The 21,556-nt window shown below is 44.7% G+C and overlaps 1 protein-coding gene across 8 annotated transcripts in view; it reads left to right on the top strand.

Annotated features, from left to right (window-relative positions):
• The window catches only part of HECW1 (HECT, C2 and WW domain containing E3 ubiquitin protein ligase 1), a 317,934-nt gene that overhangs the window by 96,170 nt on the left and 200,208 nt on the right, over positions 1–21,556 (top strand). For all 8 annotated transcript variants that reach the window (XM_064169530.1, XM_064169529.1, XM_064169533.1 and 5 more), the window contains one exon: positions 17,238–17,562. In XM_064169530.1, coding sequence (XP_064025600.1) covers positions 17,238–17,562 — 325 coding nt within the window. The remainder of the gene's footprint in view (positions 1–17,237; positions 17,563–21,556) is intronic.

Genomic DNA, 21,556 nt, shown 5'->3' with positions numbered 1-21,556 from the left:
GGGCCCCCTTCAGCTGGAGGCCCCTCCAGGCCACAATAAAATACAAAATTACACAAAATTTTGATGCTTCCTCTAACGTGGGGTGAAAAAAATCACAGCAGATTTACTAGTGAGGTAGAAATCAATCACAAAATCCACACAAAAAATACAACCAGAGTTTTCCACCAGGATGCAAACACATTGAACTCTGACAAAATAGAGGATTAGGAGGAACAGTGCTAGAAATATCACAGTATCATCAGGGTTGGAAGAGACCTCACAGATCATCAAGCCCAACCCTTTAGCACAGAGCTCAAGGCCAGACCATGGCACTAAGTGCCACGTCCAGCCCTGCCTTGAACAGCTCCAGGGACGGCGACTCCACCACCTCCCAGGGCAGCCCATTCCAGTGTCCAATGACTCTCTCAGGGAAGAACTTTCTCCTCACCTCCAGCCTAAATCTCCCCTGGCACAGCCTGAGGCTGTGTCCTCTTGTTCTGGTGCTGGCCACCTGAGAGAAGAGAGCAACCTCCTCCTGGCCACAACCTCCCCTCAGGTAGTTGTAGACAGCAATAAGGTCTCCCCTGAGCCTCCTCTTCTCCAGGCTAACCAATCCCAGCTCCCTCAGCCTCTCCTCGTAGGGCTGTGCTCAAGGCCTCTCCCCAGCCTCGTTGCCCTTCTCTGGACACGCTCAAGCATCTCAATGTCCCTCCTAAACTGGGGGGCCCAGAACTGAACACAGCACTCGAGCTGTGGTCTAACCAGTGCAGAGTACAGGGGCGGAATGACCTCCCTGCTCCTGCTGGCCACACCATTCCTGATGCAGGCCAGGATGCCACTGGCTCTCTTGGCCACCTGGGCACACTGCTGGCTCATGTTCAGGGGGTGTTTATGTATTAGAGCAGGTCTTATTCCCACTGAAGCCACTTTGATTAGGATTCTGTTATGTTTTTGTAGTGGCTTTTGGAAAAGAACCCATAGCATCTCTTTCTGTAGACCTGTGCATGTGAGGAAATTCCCTCCTGTGAGTAATCAGTTAAATCAGTGAGGCTGGGGAGAATTCTTTTTTATGGGCCTGTCCTCCTGATCTGATCACACTAATTCCACTTTCTGTCTGTTACTCCCTTACCTAATTACTTTTGAAGCCAGTGGCTAATTTCAAGTGAAGCAGAGAGAAAGAGTTGTCTTTGAGATAATTAAGTTTCTACAGGTCTCAGGGGCTGGGGAGAGGGGGGAGAAGGGAACTGGGGTTGTGGGAAAGGCAGGTAGAGCCTGCCTGTTGTCTGTTCTGCAGCTGGGACAGTTGCTGGGATTGTCTGTCCCTTTATTTCACATGGAGATGTTTCTGCAGAGGAACGGGCTGGGAAAAATGGGATTTTAGTAGAAGCTTGATGGTGAAGAAGGATAGAACTCTGCAGGATAAACAGCTTCATTAATTCCACTGCTAACAGGGCTGTTTGGTTTTGTTTCCCTGAATCAGACCTGAATGTCTTTAATGCAAACATTTGGCTTCTGGTTAAAGATTAGCAAAATAGCAATCGAGGTAATTTGTGAAGTTTATATTGAGAGGGAAAAATTACCAGAAACCTTAATATGTGGCTATTAAGCTAATGTGTTCCAAGTGACAAACGTGTCAGATCAGTGTCTTTTCTGTTGGCAGGTCCTACAGTGTGGGGGGTTGGCCCTGGCTGCATGCCAGATGCCCATCAAAGCTGCTTTCACTCCTCAACTGGACAGGGAGAGTAAACATAACGAGAGGCTCATGGGTGTAGATAAGGACAGGGAGATCACTCACTAATTATTGTCATGAGCAAAACAGACCTGATTAGGGGAAATTAGCTTAATTTGTTGCCAATCAGATAAGAGTAGGATAATGAAAAGCAAAGAAAGATCTTTAAAACAGCTTCCCTCCTCCTCCCCTTCCCAAGTTCAGCTTCATCCTTTCTCTACATCCTCCCTCTCCTGAGGTGCAGGGGGATGGGAGTTGTGCACAGTTAATCACACCTTGATTCTGCTGCTCCTTCCTCATTAGGGGCAAGACTTCTTTCTCTCTGCCCCTACTCCAGTGTGGGATCTCTCCCATGTGAGACAGCTCTCATCCTTGTCACAGGCTGCAGTTCTTCATGAATTGCTCCAGTGTGGGTGCCCCAGGTCCTGCCAGCAAACCTGCTCCAAGGCAGGCTTCCTGTAGAGTCACAGCATCCCTTGGGCACATCCACTTGCTCCGGTGTGGGCTTTGCACGGTGGAGATGTGTTCTGCTGTTACCCTCCATGGGCTGCAGAGGGACAGCCTGCCTCGCTGTGGTCTTCATCTCAGGCTGCAGAGGAATCCAGTGCTGGGAGCACCTCCTCCCCTTCCTTCACTGGCCCTAGTGTCTGTAGGGTTGTTTCTTGTGCATCTTCTCACTCTCGGCAGCTGCAATTGCTGGTGTGCAGTTTCTCCTTATTCAATGTGCTGTCACAGGGCAGCTCCCACTCTTACTGATGGCTCAGCCTTGCTCAGTGGTGGTGACCAAGATGCTCAGTGAGTGCCATGGAATCCTCACAGGAGAGAAGTAATTGGAGATTTTTAATACTGCACTGCAAGTGAGGCCCAAAAGTGAACTTTTTATACCTGTTTATGTGGTAACTATCCCTCTGTCAAGGAAGTGTCCAGCATCTTGAAGCCAGCTGATATTGGCTCTATCAGACACAAAGGAAGCTTCCAGCAGCTTCTCCCCTTAAATTTGCCATGCAATCCAACACGTGAATTCATGCAATGCTTGAGAACTCCACTGGAAACAGTTGTTCAAAAGTCAACTGTTACCTTCTTTGATATTCCAGTTTTACTGCCTAACCTTCAGTTGAACAGCATTTTATCCAGCAGGTGATTTCATCAACTTAAAAGCAGCATCTCTGGACCAAAGTGTGCTTCACTGACTAGTGCACAGAGCTGGACAGCAGATAGTTCTCATTGTCCTTAGGAGGGCAGAATCAGGTCCCATGCTGAGACATCCAGGCCAAGAGTAGGGCTGCTGCATGGCCTCAGTGTGATGTATTTCTCTCAGTCTTCCTTCCAGAACACAGGTTTAATGTCTGCAGAACCAAGTAGTCTTCCAACTTGCTAATTTGTGTAGTGTTCTGTAAATACTAATTAATTAAACTCTAATTTCATTGCAGTAGTCTAGAACCTAATCTTTGATGACTTTAGGACAGAGAAAGAGGCTTAAAAAGTTCACCTTTGGGCCTTACTTTAAATGCAGTGATAAAAACTGTAATTACTTCTCATCTGTGAGGATTCAGTGGCAGCCAAAAAGCATTGGGTTAAGTCTACCTAATGGTCCTCATTAAAATTAAGTTAAACTATGACTTGACCTTTCCTTCAGACCCATTTTTGTGCTTTTGGCTGTAGGGAAGTGAAATGCAAGCTTTCCAAGTCACCTTTACAGATGTTCTTCCCCTTTCAAAACTCTCAGAGCTTTTGAATGCAGGACTACAAACCCTTTAGAGATGAATTAAAAGAGAAATAAGTGAGTTAGAACATCATGCAGTAATGAGAGTAGGCATATGTTGCTTGTAGGTGTGATTGATACAGCAGAGTAATGTCTGATTGTCGTATTAGAGATCATAGAGACATAGAATCAACCAGGTTGAAGAGACCTCCAAGATCATCCAGTCCAACCTGGCACCCAGCCCTAGCCAATCAACCAGACCCAGTCCATGGCACTAAGTGTCTCATTCAGTCTTTTCTTTAACACCTCCAGGGATGGTGCCTCCACCACTTCCCTGGGCAGCCCATTCCAATGCCAATCACTCTCTCTGCCAACAACTTCCTCCTAACATCCAGCCTATACCTACCCTGGCACAACTTGAGACTGTGTCCCCTTGTTCTATTGGTGGTTGCCTGGCAGAAGAGACCAACCCCCACCTGGCTACAGCCTCCCTTCAGGTAATTGTAGACAGCAATGAGCTCACCCCTGATGTAAGTGTAGAGATGTGAAATAAGTATGGGTGAAGCTCATGAACCATTTGCTGCAGAGAAGTCTGCACCAGTTTGCTCTTCATCCACTTAATCTACTTCTCCCATTCTGGGCAGTTTCTCTTTGAAAATCTACTTCATGCCCATGCTTGGGTTTTTGAGGGTAGGCTATCAGCCTTCCTTTCATCTAAGCTTGGCTAGGAGATCCCCAGAAAAGCTTTGATACGTGGCTCAGAATCGTCTTACAGTGACCCAGAGAAAAGCAGGTCCCTGAATGCTGCTTCTGTTATTTCGTGCCCTAAATAAAGCCACCACTCATTCTCTTGGAAAGATCCAAATCGTGTTCCTCAGCTAGAGACTGTAACACCAGAATTGTTCATTTCCTCATGGGATGGTTTGCCCAGATTCTTTGGTTTCTCATGAATGCAATTGTAAGAGCAATTAATTATGACTTACACAGTCCAAAACATAAACAACTCTAAGTGAAGATCACAGGATGTCAGAGGTTGGAAGGAATCTCTGGAGATCATCCAGTCCAACCCCCCTGCCAGAGCAGGACCACACAATCTGAGCTCAGGTCACAGAGGAACACATCCAGACAGGCCCTGAAAGGCTCCAGAGAAGGAGACCCCACAGCCTCTCTGGGCAGCCTGTTCTGATTCTCTGTGGCCCTTACAGTCAAGAAGTTCTTCCTCCCTTTGAGATGGCACTGCCTGTGCTGAGTTTACATCCACTGCACAGTAAGCAGCACTCTGGTTAGGAGATATGTCTCTGAGGCTAGTTTTACCTTCCAAGGAAGAGACATATCACCCTTTAAACTGTGCCTCGTGGGTTCAGTCAGCAGCATTAAGTTTTTAGTGGTGTCAGGATTGATTTCAAGAATAAAATAATGGATCTGAGGCATTACTAAGGACAAAAAATGAAAATCATTTTTTCTTTACTGTTTTTCAGTGCAAAGTGAAAACTCCTCATCCTAAAACCTTTTGTTATAACAGAGTTTTCCTCAAAAAAAACCCAAACAGAAATGACACATAATGGGGGGGAACTAATTTACTGTAAGGGTCACTGGAAGAGGTTCCCCTGAGAGGTTGTGGAGTCTCCTTTTCTGGAGCCTTTCAAGGGCCTGTCTGGATGTGTTCCTCTGTGATCTGTGCTAGATTGTATGGTCCTGGACTATATTATCTCCTTGGGTCCCTTCCAACCCCTAATATCCTGTGATCCTGTGAGGAAGGAATGGCCTCAAGCTGCAACTGGGTAGGTTTAGACTGGACATTAGGGAAAAAAAATCACAGAAGGAATGGTCAGGCATTGGAATGGGCTTCCCAGGGAGGTGTTGGGGTCACCAACCCTGGATGTGTTTAAAAGTCATCTGGGTGTGGTGCTTGGGGATATGGTTTAGGGTGAACCTTGTAGAGTAGGGTTATTGGTAGGACTTGGTGATGCTGAAGGGAGGTTATTCTTCCCCTGTGCTCAGCATTGGTCAGGCCACACCTTGAGTACTGTGTCCAGTTCTGGGCTCCTCAATTCAAGAGAGATGTTGAGGTGCTGGAAGGTGTCCAGAGAAGGGCGACAAAGCTGGTGAGGGGCCTGGAGCACAGCCCTGTGAGGAGAGGCTGAGGGAGCTGGGGGTGTGCAGCCTGCAGAAGAGGAGGCTCAGGGCAGAGCTCATTGCCGTCTACGACTACCTGAGGGGAGGCTGTAGCCAGGTGGGGTTGGTCTCTTCTGCCAGGCAAGAAGCAATAGAACAAGGGGACAGTCTCAAGTTGTGCTGGGGAAAGTATAGGCTGGATGTTAGGAGGAAGTTGTTGTCAGAGAGAGTGATTGGCATTGGAATGGGCTGCCCAGGGAGGTGGTGGAGTCCCTGGAGGTGTTCAAGAAAAGAGGGGATGAGGCACTTAGTGCCATGGTCTGGTTGAGTGGCTAGGGCTGGGTGCTAGGTTGGCCTGGATGATCTTGGAGGTCTCTTCCACCCTGGTTGATTCTATGATTGAATTCTATGATGACAAACTTTATATATATGTTTGTATATCTATTTAAATTATAAAAAAGCAGGAGGATGTTATAATCTGCCCCAGGATATACAGAAGTCAGTCTATTAAGAACAAGCATGCTTAATCATGGCAGTCAAACGTTTTATACTTGCAAGTGGTTTTCATTCTGGCCTCCAGTGAAACCTGACCAAAACCAAGTAGTGGTGGTGAATATGCCACAGTCTCTGATGTTCCAGTTTAAATCTATAAGGATTTCTTTACTTTTGAGGGGGGGGGGGGGGAAGTCTTGGATTCTATCACACTATGGTCACAACAATCTCAAGCAACGCTACAGGCTTGGGGGAGAGCAGCTGGAAAGCAGCCTGGTGGATGGATGGCTGAGCATGAACCAGTGTGTACCCAGGTGCCCAAGAAAGCCAGCAGAATCCTGGCCTGGAACAAAACCACTGTGTCCAGCAAGAGTAGGGAAGTGATTTTGTCTCTGGGCTCAGCTCTGATGAGGCCACAGCTTGAGTGCTGACTTCAGTTCTGGATGCCACAGTATAAGAAAGACATTGAGGCCCTGGAGCATGCCCAGAGAAGAGCCTGGTGAGGATTTTGGTGGGTATGTCATACAAGGAGTGGCTGAGGGAGCTACAGTTGGTTAGTCTGGTACTAGGCTAATGAGAAGATCTTATTGCTCATTACAACTCCCTGAAAGGAGCTTGGTCTTTTCTCCCAAGTAGCTAACAACAAGATGAGAGGAAATGGGCTTAAGGTTTAGGTTGGCTATCAGGAAAAAAACATTTACTGTGAGAGTGGTCAGGTGTTGGAACAGGCTGCCCAGGGAGGTGGTGGACTCACCATCCCTGGAGGTGTTCAAGTGTGTGGTGGCTCTTCAGGATGTAGTTTAATGGTCATAGCTGGGTTACACTTGGACTCAATGATCTTAAAGGTCTTTTCCAACCTTAATGGTTCTATGATTGTGTTGGTTTTATATAGGAAAAAAAACATTGACATGTGATGGTATTTTTGAAGAGTCCTAACCCATCCATGGGAGATTTGTTTCTAGTGTTTGAGCTCTCACTCTAAGAGCATTTGCTGTGATCTCTGTCCTAAAATGCAATTTGGTGCTTTACACATCTGTGCTGTCTAACGGAATAGGTTGGATGGAAGCGTTTCAGGGGTTCCAGTTACAATATCATCTTGATTTTCCAGCTCTGGATCAGCCCTTGGTAACTGCAGCTGTTGACATACATGTGGGGTTTCTTTTGTTTTACAAAGTCACTTTTTTTCCATGTTGAAATTAGGGTGTTTTCCCTTATATTGTATTGGAAGCAGGATCCAAGCACATCCAACTGGATGGCATTTCTGTCTTTGTCTGGAGGTAATATCATAATAACAGGAGCTTTGCACCAAATGGATCTTAAAATATCAGGAAATGTGCTGGGCCTTCCTTACTGAAAAGTAGAAGATGGAGCTGAGGGCATGTTCTGAAGCTAGTGTCTGGTTGAGAGACTGTTTTATTGGGATGGTTTATTGTTTGTAGATCAAAGGAGTGGTTGAAGTAGGCTTAAGCACTTGACAACCTGCTAGTAATACCTGCCTGCCTCACTGCCTCAGGTTGTTCAGATGCTGACACTTCAAATCACTTTATTCTTGCAGAAATACAGATAGGGTAAGAAGCATAACAGAGTGAAGAGACAAAGAGTGAAGTAGGAGATGTAAAATGTTCTCTTTGCTGTAGAGTGAGGTTCAGCTACCATAGACAGCTGTAAGGAACCAAAAGTGAAAGGAGCCTCCTTTAATGTCTCCTAGGGTTTGTGTATTTGCCTTCATGTGCTAGTCCAGTGCCTGTCCTATGGCTACAGCAAGTGATGCCTTGTGCCCTATCCCTTCCTACCTATGAGTGAAGGGAGAGTGGTAGTATTGATGAATGAGGAAGAGGAGATACTCCCTGGAAACAAAAAGGGATGGAGGAGGAGAGGAAGGTGCATAGTCACCTGGGAATATGACATGGGCTATGATGTGGGGGACATGGCACAGAGGAGCTGGGGCCTTGCTGGCATTCTGGAGCCAGAGGAAGGAGGTAAACCACACACAGCTGTTGCAAGGAGTGACACTCATGGTGTGGACAAGCATTTTACAGGTCATAGCAATGGAGAACACTTGATTTGGGGGGATGTGGGGTGTTTACAGATCTGTTTGTGCTGCAGGTGGGAGTTTCCAGGCAGAGAGGAAAATGTGGGTGGCATGAATACTACCTGGGTAGATCTGAGCTCTGCAACCTCTGAAGGGAGGTTGTAGCCAGGTGGGGGTTGGCCTCTTCTCCCAGCCAACCAGCAGCAGAACAAGGGGACAGTCTCAAGTTGTGCTGGGGGAAGTATAGGCTGGATGTTAGGAGGAAGTTCTTCCCAGAGAGAGTGATTGGCATTGGAATGGGCTGCCCAGGGAGGTGGTGGAGGCATCGTCTCTGGAGGTGTTCAAAAAAAGCCTGGATGAGGCACTTGGTGCCATGGTCTGGTTGATTGGATAGGGCTGGGTGATAGGTTGGACTGGATGATCTTTGGAGGTCTCTTCCACCCTGGTTGATTCTATGATTCTATGATTTGCACACGAACCTTTTGCTTGCAAAGAATCCTACCCATCTCTGAGGGTTAACGTTAAAATCTTCACTTCTGCCTTCTGTACTCGACTGCTTTGTGGCCTTGGTGTTTTATACAGATCAAGCTACAGCTGATATCTCTCTAATGCATTAGGCAGCTCTTATCTTCTGTCTGGTAGCCACACAGGCTTTGTTCTGTAGCTAAACAGTTGCATGCTGGGAGGTATGATATGCTCTTAGCCTTAGAGAACACTGGGATTTTTATATCACAGAAATTAAGAAGGTTTTTTGTCTGCAAAAAGTCTTCAGAGGAATCTTTGGACTCTGGGGAAGAGGTAGGGGCAATGTGGGAGTGCTGCTGAGCAGAGAAATGATTGCACCTGGCAGTTCTGGGAAACGATCTATGTTACTGGATATCTTTCTGCAACTCATATTTACTCTGCATCATTTTGGTAGTAGTCTCTTGAATTTTGCAAGATACCTTCACAGCTTTTCCTGTAAACCTGTGCCTCATTTACTGGTACTGCACTTTTAAATAGATCTGTACATAAAATGCCTTACAATATACCAAGCATTTTCTTTTCTTTTCTCTGCTTCTCCTTTGCAGTTCTGTGGTTGCCTAGAAAAATCAGATTGTTCTCAACTAATCAAGTAGTGCTCCACTCTGCTTTTTAAATGTGCCCTATGTTTCTGTTTCACATGTCTGAATCTGCTTTCAAGACACATTTTCTGCTGCCCTACTTATCTGTGTATAATACAAACATCTTACAGCTTGAGAGGTTCATACATGTCTGACTTCTTCCTGTGTAACCTAACAGACCTGACCTGGGCTCCCAACAGTCATTGACTCTTCAGAAAGGTGGAGATGAATCCTCTCTGTGAAAGTCTTACTGGATTCTCAGTCTTTTAGGAGGAGCTTGTGTCTTCCCTCTGAGTATATTTGGAACAGAGATTCCCAAGAATTTGGGAATCACCTTAATTAGGTGACTGAAAGCTTGAAAGAATTTGTGAATCTCCTTAATTAGGTGACTGAAAGCTTGAGCTGGAGTAATCTGTGCCCCTGTTAGTGCTGTGAAAGACACTGGTCTTTTGCATGGAAAAAATACTTGGAGATCTGAAGCCAGTGGTTACAAAAATCCTTCAGGTAAGAGATGTCTGTTATGTGCTGGGCAGAATCTGGACAGGATATTCAACGTGGTAGGAGTTTCCCAAGAGGAGTATCAGTTGGTCACAGGAGAACAGCAGGGTTTTCAGTCTGCAGACAAGTGTGTCACTATTGTTACTCCTCCCTCCTAAAAGTACTTCAAAGTCAGTAGCATTCCTAGGAGAGCAGCAGACTCCAGCTGTAGAGTTGACATGATGACAAAGGTATCCCAGTATCACCAAGGTTGGAAGAGACCTCACAGATCATCAAGTCCAACCCTTTACCACAGAGCTCAAGGCTACACCATGGCACCAAGTGCCACGTCCAGTCCTGCCTTGAACAGCTCCAGGGACGGCGACTCCACCACCTCCCCGGGCAGCCCATTCCAGTGTCCAATGACTCTCTCAGGGAAGAACTTTCTCCTCACCTCAAGCCTAAATTTCCCCTGGCATAGCCTGAGGCTGTGTCCTCTCGTTCTGGTGCTGGCCACCTGAGAGAAGAGAGCAACCTCCTCCTGGCCACAACCACCCCTCAGGTAGTTGTAGACAGCAACAAGGTCTCCCCTGAGCCTCCTCTTCTCCAGGCTAACCAATCCCAGCTCCCTCAGCCTCTCCTCGTAGGGCTGTGCTCAAGGCCTCTCCCCAGCCTCGTCGCCCTTCTCTGGACACGCTCAAGCATCTCAATGTCCCTCCTAAACTGGGGGGCCCAGAACTGAACACAGCACTCAAGGTGAGGTCTAAGCAGTGCTTCAAACTAGCACATGTGTTCAGGCCATATTCTTATGTACCTGAGCGTGCCCTTGGAAAAACACTGGCAAAGTGTTCAGATCTGTTTTCAGTAATGGGTAAGTCTGGCTGTTTCTGTCCCTTGCTGTGCCCAACTGCTGGGACAAAATTGTGTTTCTGCTACTGATTTAAGAGAAATTAAGCAATTAATTTTGCCCTTAGCTGCATTCTATTGCAGAAGCTTCCAAGTGCTTTCTGTAGCGAAGTGTGAGTTGATTGTCACGCTGTCAGTACAAAGATGTTGAATGTGTGATTGTTTGTTAATTGCTCTTAGGTGTAATTAGATTACAGTGTAGAAGCGTGGGGAGATCTCATTTTAAAAGTGGTAGAATCATAGAATCAACCAGGTTGGAAGAGACCTCCAAGATCATTCAGTCCAACCTAGCACCCAGCCCTAGCCAGTCAACCAGACCATGGCACTAAGTGCCTCACCCAGGCTTTGCTTGAACACCTCCAGGGACAGTGCCTCCACCACCTCCCTGGGCAGCCCATTCCAATGGGAAATCACTCTCTCTGTGAAGAACTTCCTCCTAATATCCAGCCTGTACTTTCTCTGGCACAACTTGAGACTGTGTCCCCTTGTTCTATTGCTGCTTGCCTGGGAGAAGAGGCCAACGCCCACCTGGCTACAGCCTCCCTTCAGGTAAAATGTCAGTTTTGAGAAATGCAATTCTTTGGTTAATATAGAGAAGTACAAATCATAGAATCATAGAATCAACCAGGTTGGAAGAGACCTCCAAGATCATCCAGTCCAACCTATCACCCAGCCCTATCCAATCAAAATGTTAATTCTTGGAGTCTTATAATAGGAAATGTGATGTGTGTGCCTTCCAGCCTGCTGTCTGGGGCTCATTAGACAGCACTCCTTCCAGAAACAATCAAAGAAGCATTGTTCATTTCCTTGCTTTTCCTGAACTCCAAGAATTTTCTTCCAGTCATTGCCCCCTTATTCCAGCTTCCATCTGCTTGTGCCCAGGAGATTGCATAAGTGCTCTCACAAAAGACAGACTCCTCTTAACTGTGTTTTCTTTTTCTTTTTGGTAGATAGCTAAGAGCAGTCCTGGTTCTTGTGCTGCCAGCTTTTGCAGCCTTAAGACTAATAGGTCTGCATCAGGAATCAATCCCACCCACCGGCACTGAGCCTTGTCAGGCTGACCTTGAGGCCAACTCTTTCATTTTGATTCTCATTTGTGCAATGATTTGCACATCACCCAAGCAAAGTTTAATGTAAGAGGATGCATTAACATAGCAGTACAGCCAGACTGGAAATGTGCAAAGGTCAGGAAATGGAAAAATGAACTGCCTAATAACATCCATTTACCTCACTGCTGATGTATAATGGCTTTGATTTCCAATTAGTGTTTATTATAGGCAGAAGTATATATATTGTGCCATAGATGTGCAATATTGAGACAGATGCATTTGAAGTTCTTTAGTGTTATTATGGCACAAATTGCTTTGAAATGCCTACAGCCTTTGTTTTAGCCTTCTGAAGAGCAGCAGCTTCATTTCTGTGTTCTGGGATATCTTGCAGGAAAAATGGTGTCAATAGACCATGGAAGCCTGTGACTTCCTTATGCTATTTAAATTATTCCTTTGAAGCCCTGAGAAACCATTCTTCTGCCTTTCAAATAAATGGCCTGATCCTACAAAGTTGTCCCTGCTCTCCAAACCCTTTGGCTTCACAGTCATTTCTAACCCCAAGCTTTGTAATTCTCATGTTGGGTTTAAAGTTTCCAGCAAGTCACAGCTGAACTGTTTGGAGAAGGTTTTCTATAGCTCCTTGCACTATGAGGCCTTACTTATTGGATTTGGCTGTACTGTAAGCTTTGCTTTAAAAATCCTTTTTGTGCTCAGAGTTGTAGTGATCATTTTTCCAGAATTCAAATGCCTAAAGGGATTTTCTTTCTGTGATGACACTAATCAAATAGTGGTGGAAGTAGCTTGATGAGGGGCAGTTAGGATAGTTTGATTATAGCTTCCTGTGTTTCTTCTTACTTCTGCATTGCCTTGCATTTGTTACAGTGAACTGTGCTGCACCCACAGAGATGGAAATTACAAATGTTCTCTTGTGCATTTTTGAGATCAGATTTTGTTACAATCAGATCTCATCTCTCTCTTCCTTTTGTGTCTGTTCCTTCCCACTTTTCCTTGGTTTAAGGGATTGCAGCTGAATTTGTGGGGGGAGTGAGGGGAAATACCCTGAACGAATTCTCCAGACATTTCTTTTCATTACATGGATTTAGTGACATAAGCAAGAGTCAAGTTCTTCTCCCAGATCATCCTCTAAACATCTCATTTGGAGTAGAACTTTTATGTGGCTGAAAGTTCTTTAGAACAAAAGCCTCAGGGATCTTCCTGCAAATCAGAGGGAGAGGGGAAAAATGTCCCTTTAGCTAATTTTTATCAGTATGCTGATGTTTTACAGCTGCATATTTCTGCCATAGCTTTCTGTATGCTAAAAGGCTGTTTCTGATATCTAAAAGAAAAAGAATATATTGGATAAAACACTTGTTTATGCTGGAGTAGATGATGGCAGAAGAAAACCTGTGTCTTGTACCAGCAGTGATGTTTGCATTTCTGGACAAGCTGTTAATTTACAAATTGTCTGCTGTATATAAGCTGACAATTGTGTGTTGTGTTGTACAGAATCACAGAATTGCTTAGGTTGGAAAAGCCCTTCAAGCTCATTGAGTCAAATCATCAGTTTCACACTGACAAGTCCTTGACTAAACCAAATCCCTCAGCTCAACATCTCATCACTGTGAATCACTATGGTTGGAAAGGACCACCAGGATCATTCAGTCTAACCTTCATCACAGCAGCCTTCATCACTAGACCATAGCCTCAAGCACCACAGCCACTCTTTTTAAACACCTCCAGAGATGGTGACTTCACCACCTCCCTGGGCAGCCTGTTCCAATGTCTGGTTTTTTGATTGAAAGAGAAGCTATGTTTTCTCTTTACAGGGAACGCTGGGCGTTATACATAGAAGTGAACTCTCTTTTCAAACAGTGGATACATATAACTGTTTGAAAAGCAGCAGCAAAACGTTAGTTGTGTAGCAGATGCAACACCCTGTACTTCATTCCCCTACATGCTTCCTTTCTCCTCCTTTTCACAGAATCACAGAATGCCAGGTTGGAAGGGACACTAGGGGTCATCTGGTCCAACCTTTCTAGGTGATAGTGTAGTTGAAATGAGGTGACCCAGCACCTTGTCGAGCTGAGTCTTTAAACTGTCCCTGTAGGGGTATCCACTATGCTTGGGAGAGTATTCCAATGTCTGTTCCTCTATCTCTAGTGTCACTTTTGCATTATTAGCTTCAGTCTCACAGCATTTCTACACTGTGTCCAGTTCTGGGCTCCTCAATTCAACAGAGATGTTGCAGTACTGGAAGGTGTCCACAGGAGGGCGACAAAGCTGGTGAGGGGCCTGGAGCACAGCCCTGTGAGGAGAGGCTGAGGGAGCTGGGGGTGTGCAGCCTGCAGCAGAGGAGGCTCAGGGCAGAGCTCATTGCTGTCTGCAACTACCTGAAGGGAGGCTGTAGCCAGGTGGGGTTGGGCTCTTCTGGCAGACAATCAGCAACAGAACAAGGGGACCCAGTCTCAAGTTGTGCCAGGGGAGGTCTAGGCTGGATGTTAGGAGGAAGTTGTTGGTAGAGAGAGTGATTGGCATTGGAATGGGCTGCCCAGGGAGGTGGTGGAGTCACTGTCCCTGGAAGTATTTAAGCAAAGCCTGGATGAGGCACTTAGTGCCATGGTCTGGTTGATTGTCTAGGACTGGGTGCTAGGTTGGACTGAATGATCTTGGAGGTCTCTTCCAACCTGGTTGATTCTATGATTCTATAAGGTGTAGCATTCCCACTGGAGCTATTTCTGCTTATAAACCCTGTTTAATGCAGTAAGTGAGGATATGGGTCAATGGATTGTAAGTGTTGTAGGACAGTCTCTGCAAAGTGACAGCCCATTCTACATGCCAGTCAAGGGATTTTTCTAATTCTCTGTACAGTTTTTGTGTAACAGAATCCCAAGACACAATACTGAGTCTAATTATTCCACAGAAATTGGTACTAAATGAACAAAAGTTCTTTTTGGAACTTAATAGCCTTAATAAAGCCAGGGCTAAATAACTGCTTGGCTGGACAGAGAAACAGTGATTTTTTTTCTGCTTAATTTATTTGAGTTCAAAAGGATGATTTGACTTCTGATCATGTGAATAGCATGCTGGAAAGCTGTCTGGTTTTGTTTCTCAAGAACTTGACAGCATGGTTGGCAACAGGCAGATAATGGAAGGCTAATGAATAATGAAAACCTGAGTGATTGAAATAGCAGAGCTGTAGGAAGAGAAGAAGGAAAGCTGGGAAGGAGAATGTTAAAAATAAGCAGCACACAAGTGAAGAACAACCAGTGTTTTGATCAGTATCAGAGTGTATCTTCACAGCAAACTTTAACCCAGTCACAACTTAAGCACTCCTCATCTGCCAGCTCACAAGAGCTCTTGACTGGGGTAGCATGATGTATTTTGTATAAGTCACTCATCTTGCCTTGAGGAATGGGGACAGTAGGTTGGAATTTAAATAGCTTGTTCAACTGCTAGAATGTTGACTACTCTGGATGACTGCTCTGCAGTAACTAGCTTGATTGCCATTAATTGCCTGGTGCATTCCCAAGTCCCTAGCAGAGCAGATATGTGTAGTATCTCGGAGTCTACAGCAAAAAACAGAGCAGAGTGATAGCAGTGGAAGCCATCATCTGTCCTGAGTGACACTGTGACACCCAGTTTGTATTCACAGGTCAGTGGAAGACATCTCTGTTACAGTAACAGGGATAATTCCAGTTGGTGAAACTGTCTTTGCAGAATGTAGCTATACAGTCAGATGAAATTGAAATGATTTAGGAAAGGTTTTTAGGAAGTGTTTGTGGCTGGAGAGTCTTGCAGCGTGAACTGCTGCCCAAAGGTTAAGCATGGTGACACAGTGACACCCAGTTTGTATTCACAGGTCAGTGGAAGACATCTCTGGTGTAGCAACAGGGATAATTCCAGTTGGTGAAACTGTCTTTGCAGAATGTAGCTATACAGTCAGATGAAATTGAAATGATTTAGGAAAGGTTTTTAGGAAGTGTTTATGGCTGGAGAGTCTTGCAGCATGAACTGCTGCCCAAAGGTTAAGCATGGTGACACCCAGTTTGTATTCACAGGTCAGTGGAAGACATCTCTGTTACAGTAACAGGGATAATTCCAGTTGGTGAAACTGTCTTTGCAGAATGTAGCTATACAGTCAGATGAAATTGAAATGATTTAGGAAAGGTGTTTAGGAAGTGTTTGTAGCTGGAGAGTCTTGCAGCATGAACTGCTGCCCAAAGGTTAAGCATGGTGACACACTGACACCCAGTTTGTATTCACAGGTCAGTGGAAGACATCTCTGTTACAGTAACAGGGATAATTCCAGTTGGTGAAACTGTCTTTGCAGAATGTAGCTATACAGTCAGATGAAATTGAAATGATTTAGGAAAGGTGTTTAGGAAGTGTTTGTAGCTGGAGAGTCTTGCAGCATGAACTGCTGCCCAAAGGTTAAGCATGGTGACACAGTGACACCCAGTTTGTATTCACAGGTCAGTGGAAGACATCTCTGTTACAGTAACAGGGATAATTCCAGTTGGTGAAACTGTCTTTGCAGAATGTAGCTATACAGTCAGATGAAATTGAAATGATTTAGGAAAGGTTTTTAGGAAGTGTTTGTGGCTGGAGAGTCTTGCAGCGTGAACTGCTGCCCAAAGGTTAAGCATGGTGACACAGTGACACCCAGTTTGTATTCACAGGTCAGTGGAAGACATCTCTGGTGTAGCAACAGGGATAATTCCAGTTGGTGAAACTGTCTTTGCAGAATGTAGCTATACAGTCAGATGAAATTGAAATGATTTAGGAAAGGTTTTTAGGAAGTGTTTATGGCTGGAGAGTCTTGCAGCATGAACTGCTGCCCAAAGGTTAAGCATGGTGACACACTGACACCCAGTTTGTATTCACAGGTCAGTGGAAGACATCTCTGTTACAGTAACAGGGATAATTCCAGTTGGTGAAACTGTCTTTGCAGAATGTAGCTATACAGTCAGATGAAATTGAAATGATTTAGGAAAGGTGTTTAGGAAGTGTTTGTAGCTGGAGAGTCTTGCAGCATGAACTGCTGCCCAAAGGTTAAGCATGGTAACACAGTGACACCCAGTTTGTATTTGCAGGTCAGTGGAAGACATCTCTGTTACAGTAACAGGGATAATTCCATTTTCATGGCTCCCCAGCAGGGAGGAAGAGTTCTCACTCAGTGCTAACCAGTCTCTTCAGATGGGATATGATCTCTCAGGTGACTGTGCTTTAAGAAAGAGTCCTCTGCAGATGTAACAAGAATTACTGAGGAGAAGACATAACTCTGGGTGTCAAAAGTGGGAAGGCTCTCTTCTGATGTTAAGAGAATGGCTTGCTTGCACTTTGATAGTCATTTGGTGTGTGGATGCATGCATTAACGTGGGGGAAGCCAGCTGTTGTTAATTTCCTCACACACTGCCAGTTGTGGCCGAGCTTGTTGATGTAAGGCTTGCTCTTCACTTGTTTTCCTGGTAAGATTATGGAGTGGGAGTTGAGTTAGCACCGCGGTCCCTACTACATCTTTCACGCCTCTTTTTTGCAGTGCCAAATGGAGAAGGATCTGCTGCTTTTCTTGTGCTACTTTTCCTGAGTTTTGACATTGCTGAAAAACATAACTGTTCCTCTAAATACTGCCTTGTCTTCTTTTCCTTCACAGAATCTGTACCAAAACAGGTTCCTGGGCCTGGCGGCCATGGCGTCTCCATCTAGGAACTCACAGAGTCGACGCCGGTGCAAAGAGCCTCTCAGATACAGCTATAATCCTGACCAGTTCCATAACATGGACATCAGGAACAATTCCCACGAGGCAGTCACCATCCCTAGGTCTACCAGCGACACAGACCTTGTCACCTCAGACAGCCGCTCTACCCTGATGGTCAGCAGCTCCTACTACTCCATCGGGCATTCGCAAGACCTAGTGATATACTGGGATATAAAGGAGGAGGTGGATGCAGGGGACTGGATTGGCATGTATCTCATAGGTGAGTCCCTGTTATCCCTGCCCCTCAAGTTTCTTGCTGCTTTTTTTCAGTTACAAGTATTGGGGTCATAGGGGCTCATGGTAATAACAAACTGATACAGAGTGTAGTCTTCAAGTAGATTTTCATAGCTAAGTATTTCTTGTGTTGCTCTATTGCTGGTTGCAGTCCTGGTGCTCCTTTTTACTTCAGCAGAGATCTGAAAAGGCTTTCTGGTGATGGGTTTTAGAAACTTCAGGGTATTTTCATTTTTAAAGCAATTTGGATTTGGGGAAAATCCCTCCTGTATGGAGACAGCCTAATGTTTTCAGGATTTCCTCTTATGAGTCCTTGAGTAATCTATGACAGATGAGAGTTTTCTCAAGGCAAGGATATGAATCATTTAAAAAGCTTGTGAAAGAGAATGATTTTCTCTATAGCCAAAGGATATATTGATATGAACAATAATTATAGACTGAGGCAGCCTGGAATTGTCCCAGAAAGTTTTCCTTTATTATCTTTTTTAAGTGTGTTGTAAGCTGTGTTCAGCTATGTGCATTAGCATATTTTTGGCATCTCTGCCTAGTTAATCCATTCCCACATCAAAGTAGTTAAAAAATGATTGAATCCACTTTTACCTCATTGTTTCACAGTTTAAAATTAGTTTTGTTTTGATTTTTTTTTCCTTATTTGCCTTTTTTCTTTTCTTTTTTAGTTGTTTGGAGGTTTGCTTGGTTTTTTAAACCTGATTTGGTCACAGAATGTTAGGGGTTGGAAGGGACCCTAAGAGGTATCCTCTGCCAGAGCAGGACCACACAATCTATCTTAGGTCACAGGTCCCAATGGAAGTAGTTCTTCTACCTAGACTGTAGTCTCTGTTAGTCCTCTGTTAAGTTTTGAATGTGATAGATCCATTTCAGGTACAATCCTCTGCAGATTAAAAGTCTTAAAAATGTGAAGTTCTTGCATGTTTCCTGAAAATCAATGACTTGGTAAAGAAGTAAAACTCAAACTGGTGCTCCCCCAACGGGAAGCATGGGTGAAATGTTTTGCTTACCTGTTTGGATAAATGGGACTAGCGCTAAAGGTCTGTCAGTTCTAATAGCAGCATTTCATCTTGCACAGGTGGCAAACCAAACCTGGCTAAAGCATAGAGTATTGTGAGTGGGGCTTTTAGAGCAATCATCAGGTGCATCACAGAGAGCTATGGTGTTATTTAAGTGCTGTGGTGGATTGAATGAGGAGCCTTGGCATCATGTCTTGGGCATGTTGGAAATACAAATGCTGTCAACACAGTGGATGTGAGAAAGTACTGAATGAGAGATCTAAGCATGTAGAGAAACCCTGATTGCACAGGCCCTGGGAGATGAGTTCAGGGTATTGGAGAGACTGGGAGAAAGGGAACATGAGGATGTCTGTGTAAGTCATGGAAGGAGAGGTGTGGGGGTTGCAGCAAACCAGGCTGCGGTACTGGTTCCCATCAGCAACCTCATAAAGTACCCTGCTTTGAAAATTAAAGGTAGGTTTCTGAAATTTTTAAATCATTTAGGTGAAATACAGAGCCTGGATTTAAAACATGCTCTGAAAGCAGCCTGGTTTGTTGCCCTGAACAGAATGACCTGTGTTTACAGCTATGCTTGCAGCTGAGTGTTCTACTAGAGCAAATGAGAAGAGTCAGCAGTCCTCACTGCTTGGCACTAAGAAATGCTCTAAGCCTTCTCTGTAGTAGGGCAGACAACTCATGAGAGACTGTATTGCTTCAGTGGAAAGAGGGAAAATGTATCTTCTGGTGGGCTGGAGTCAACAGAAATTGCATAGAGCTGTGGTTTCATGATGAATGAACTTGTTCAAGCAGGTGTCATAGCTCAGATACTGTATCGAAGGCTGTGAAGACATGCTCTAACAGTGAGGATGGGGAGACACTGAAACAGGTTGCCCAGGGAGGTTGTGGAAGCCCCCTCCCTGGAGGTGTTCAAAGCCAGGTTGGATAAGGCCTTGAGCAGCCTGATCTAGTGGAAGGTGTCCCTGTCCACGGCAGGAGGGGGTTAAAATAGGTGATCTTGAAGCTGCCTTCCGACCTAAACCATTCTGTGGTTGTATGAAAAAAACAGAAGTTTAACTGGGTAAAAGAAAAATCCCCCCTGCTATTCCTGCTTAATTTACCATGTCAAACAGGATGTTGCTTCAGACACCCCAGTAAATTTGAAGTGGAAATTGTGAAGTGTATCCTTGCCTCTATGGGTTGAATGCCTGCTGTTAATGAGAGTAGTCAGTGACTTGCTCCAAGAAACACTGCTTTTCCTTGAGAAACCAGCACTTAACCCTTAGTGTCTTTGAAGGGGTTTTGTCTCCAGCCTCTCAGCATTGCAGTCCACACAACTTATTTCACTTCCACTCTTCCCACTCCTCCCATTGCAAAAGCTAATGTAAGGTGGGCGTCGGTGTTTCAGTTCCCATAAAGAATGACTGTGAAGATCACTTGGTGTTTGCTGTTTGTTTGATGTGCAGAGCACTCAGAACCTAGGATGGTGCTATGGCACAGTGACAAAGGAGGGGCAACCATTAGGAATGGGTCTGTAGAAGCAAATAATCTGCTGAGTGCGTTTTAGGGACTTGGCTTTAGAACAGTCTGTCTGGCAGACTGAGTGCCCTTGAGCTGCTGTAGTGAGTCTTTCACTTTAGCTTCATCAGGACAGTTTGTGTGCCCAAAGGTCACAGACAGTCTGGTGGTAACAAAGTGGGGACAATTGGAAGAGTCATTAAAAAAGCACACCTCTGACCTGAAATAAAACACCAGTGCTTCCTGCATGCAGTGTTTTTGACACCTCCACAGGGGTGGAGACACAGACATCCCTCAAGGCTTAGCTTTTTTGTGTGTGTTTGCACAGATTTTATGAGCCTGCACTCCAGTTTAGAGATGGAATGTTGCTGACTCTGTGAGTATGACCTTCACAATGTAAACTGATATATGACTGTGTTTTGAATTAGCAGCCAGACTGGAACAAGAAAACCAAAGAAACTGTGAGCTTTTCCCTGTCTGCTCAATAGAGGATTAGTGCTGAAGCCTGTTATTACCACTGGCATGGCAACCCTGTTAACTGCTGAATTGCTGATGGTCATTTCATTTCATTTCATTTGTTAATCCTGGAGGATGCAGAAGCTCAGATTTTAGTCCAGTCTATGACAATTAAAAGCAAAGCATACACTGCAGAAGATGCATGAACTACTTTACCTGAATGAAGGTGATCAGAAGAGTTTGTTAAGATACTAGTTTTAAAGACTTGTATAACCACATTACCATTAATTTCCAATGAAAGCAACATATTAAATGTGATTTTTAAGGGAGTGAAGTATTCCTACATAGTTATTTTGAGTTTCTGGTTTGTGGACAAGTGTTTGTCTCCAAGCCAGCTTGTGCATACAGCCTGATTGGAGACTTTTGTGAGGTTTGGATTGGCAACATTTGAGCTTAAAGGTTTGAATATTGTGGTGAGCCATGAGAACAATGAGAAATTATCTATGTCCTGTGGATTTTCTTTAGAACTTGGTCTGGAAGCACCATAGTCAGTGCTTGTTACTTGTCTTGTGGGAGGTCTTGGGTGTCCCATGAGGGAGTACACTAAAACAGAACAGAAAGCAGTTCTCACCTTGCAACTGTTCAATCAGTGCCATTGTGATATTCTAGGAGATACCTCCAAATAATTTTAGATGAGTGTTTGTTTTGAGATGCATAAAAAATAGTCTCTTCTCACCAGCACTGCCATCACTGAAATCTGATGATAGCCAATAATGTTCAGGCTTCAGAACAAAGGTGTTCCAAGCCTGGGCAAATACAGATTACATAAAAGGTTTCCAAAATAAAGAGTGCAAAAGTTATGTAGCTCATATGCTTCGATACAACAGGGCATTTTGGGCTGCTCTTTGAAGGTTAAAGTAGCCTGGAAAAAAAGTCTTGTCTATGTGGAAATTCTGGCTGCTTATTCCTCATGTTATGGAGCCACAGCTCCTTTTATCACAA

This window comes from Pogoniulus pusillus, chromosome 32 (assembly GCF_015220805.1).
Source record: "Pogoniulus pusillus isolate bPogPus1 chromosome 32, bPogPus1.pri, whole genome shotgun sequence".
NCBI lineage: Eukaryota > Metazoa > Chordata > Aves > Piciformes > Lybiidae > Pogoniulus > Pogoniulus pusillus.
The sequence above is the reverse complement of the archived record's forward strand: the minus strand, read 5'-3'. Positions and strand labels throughout refer to the sequence as shown.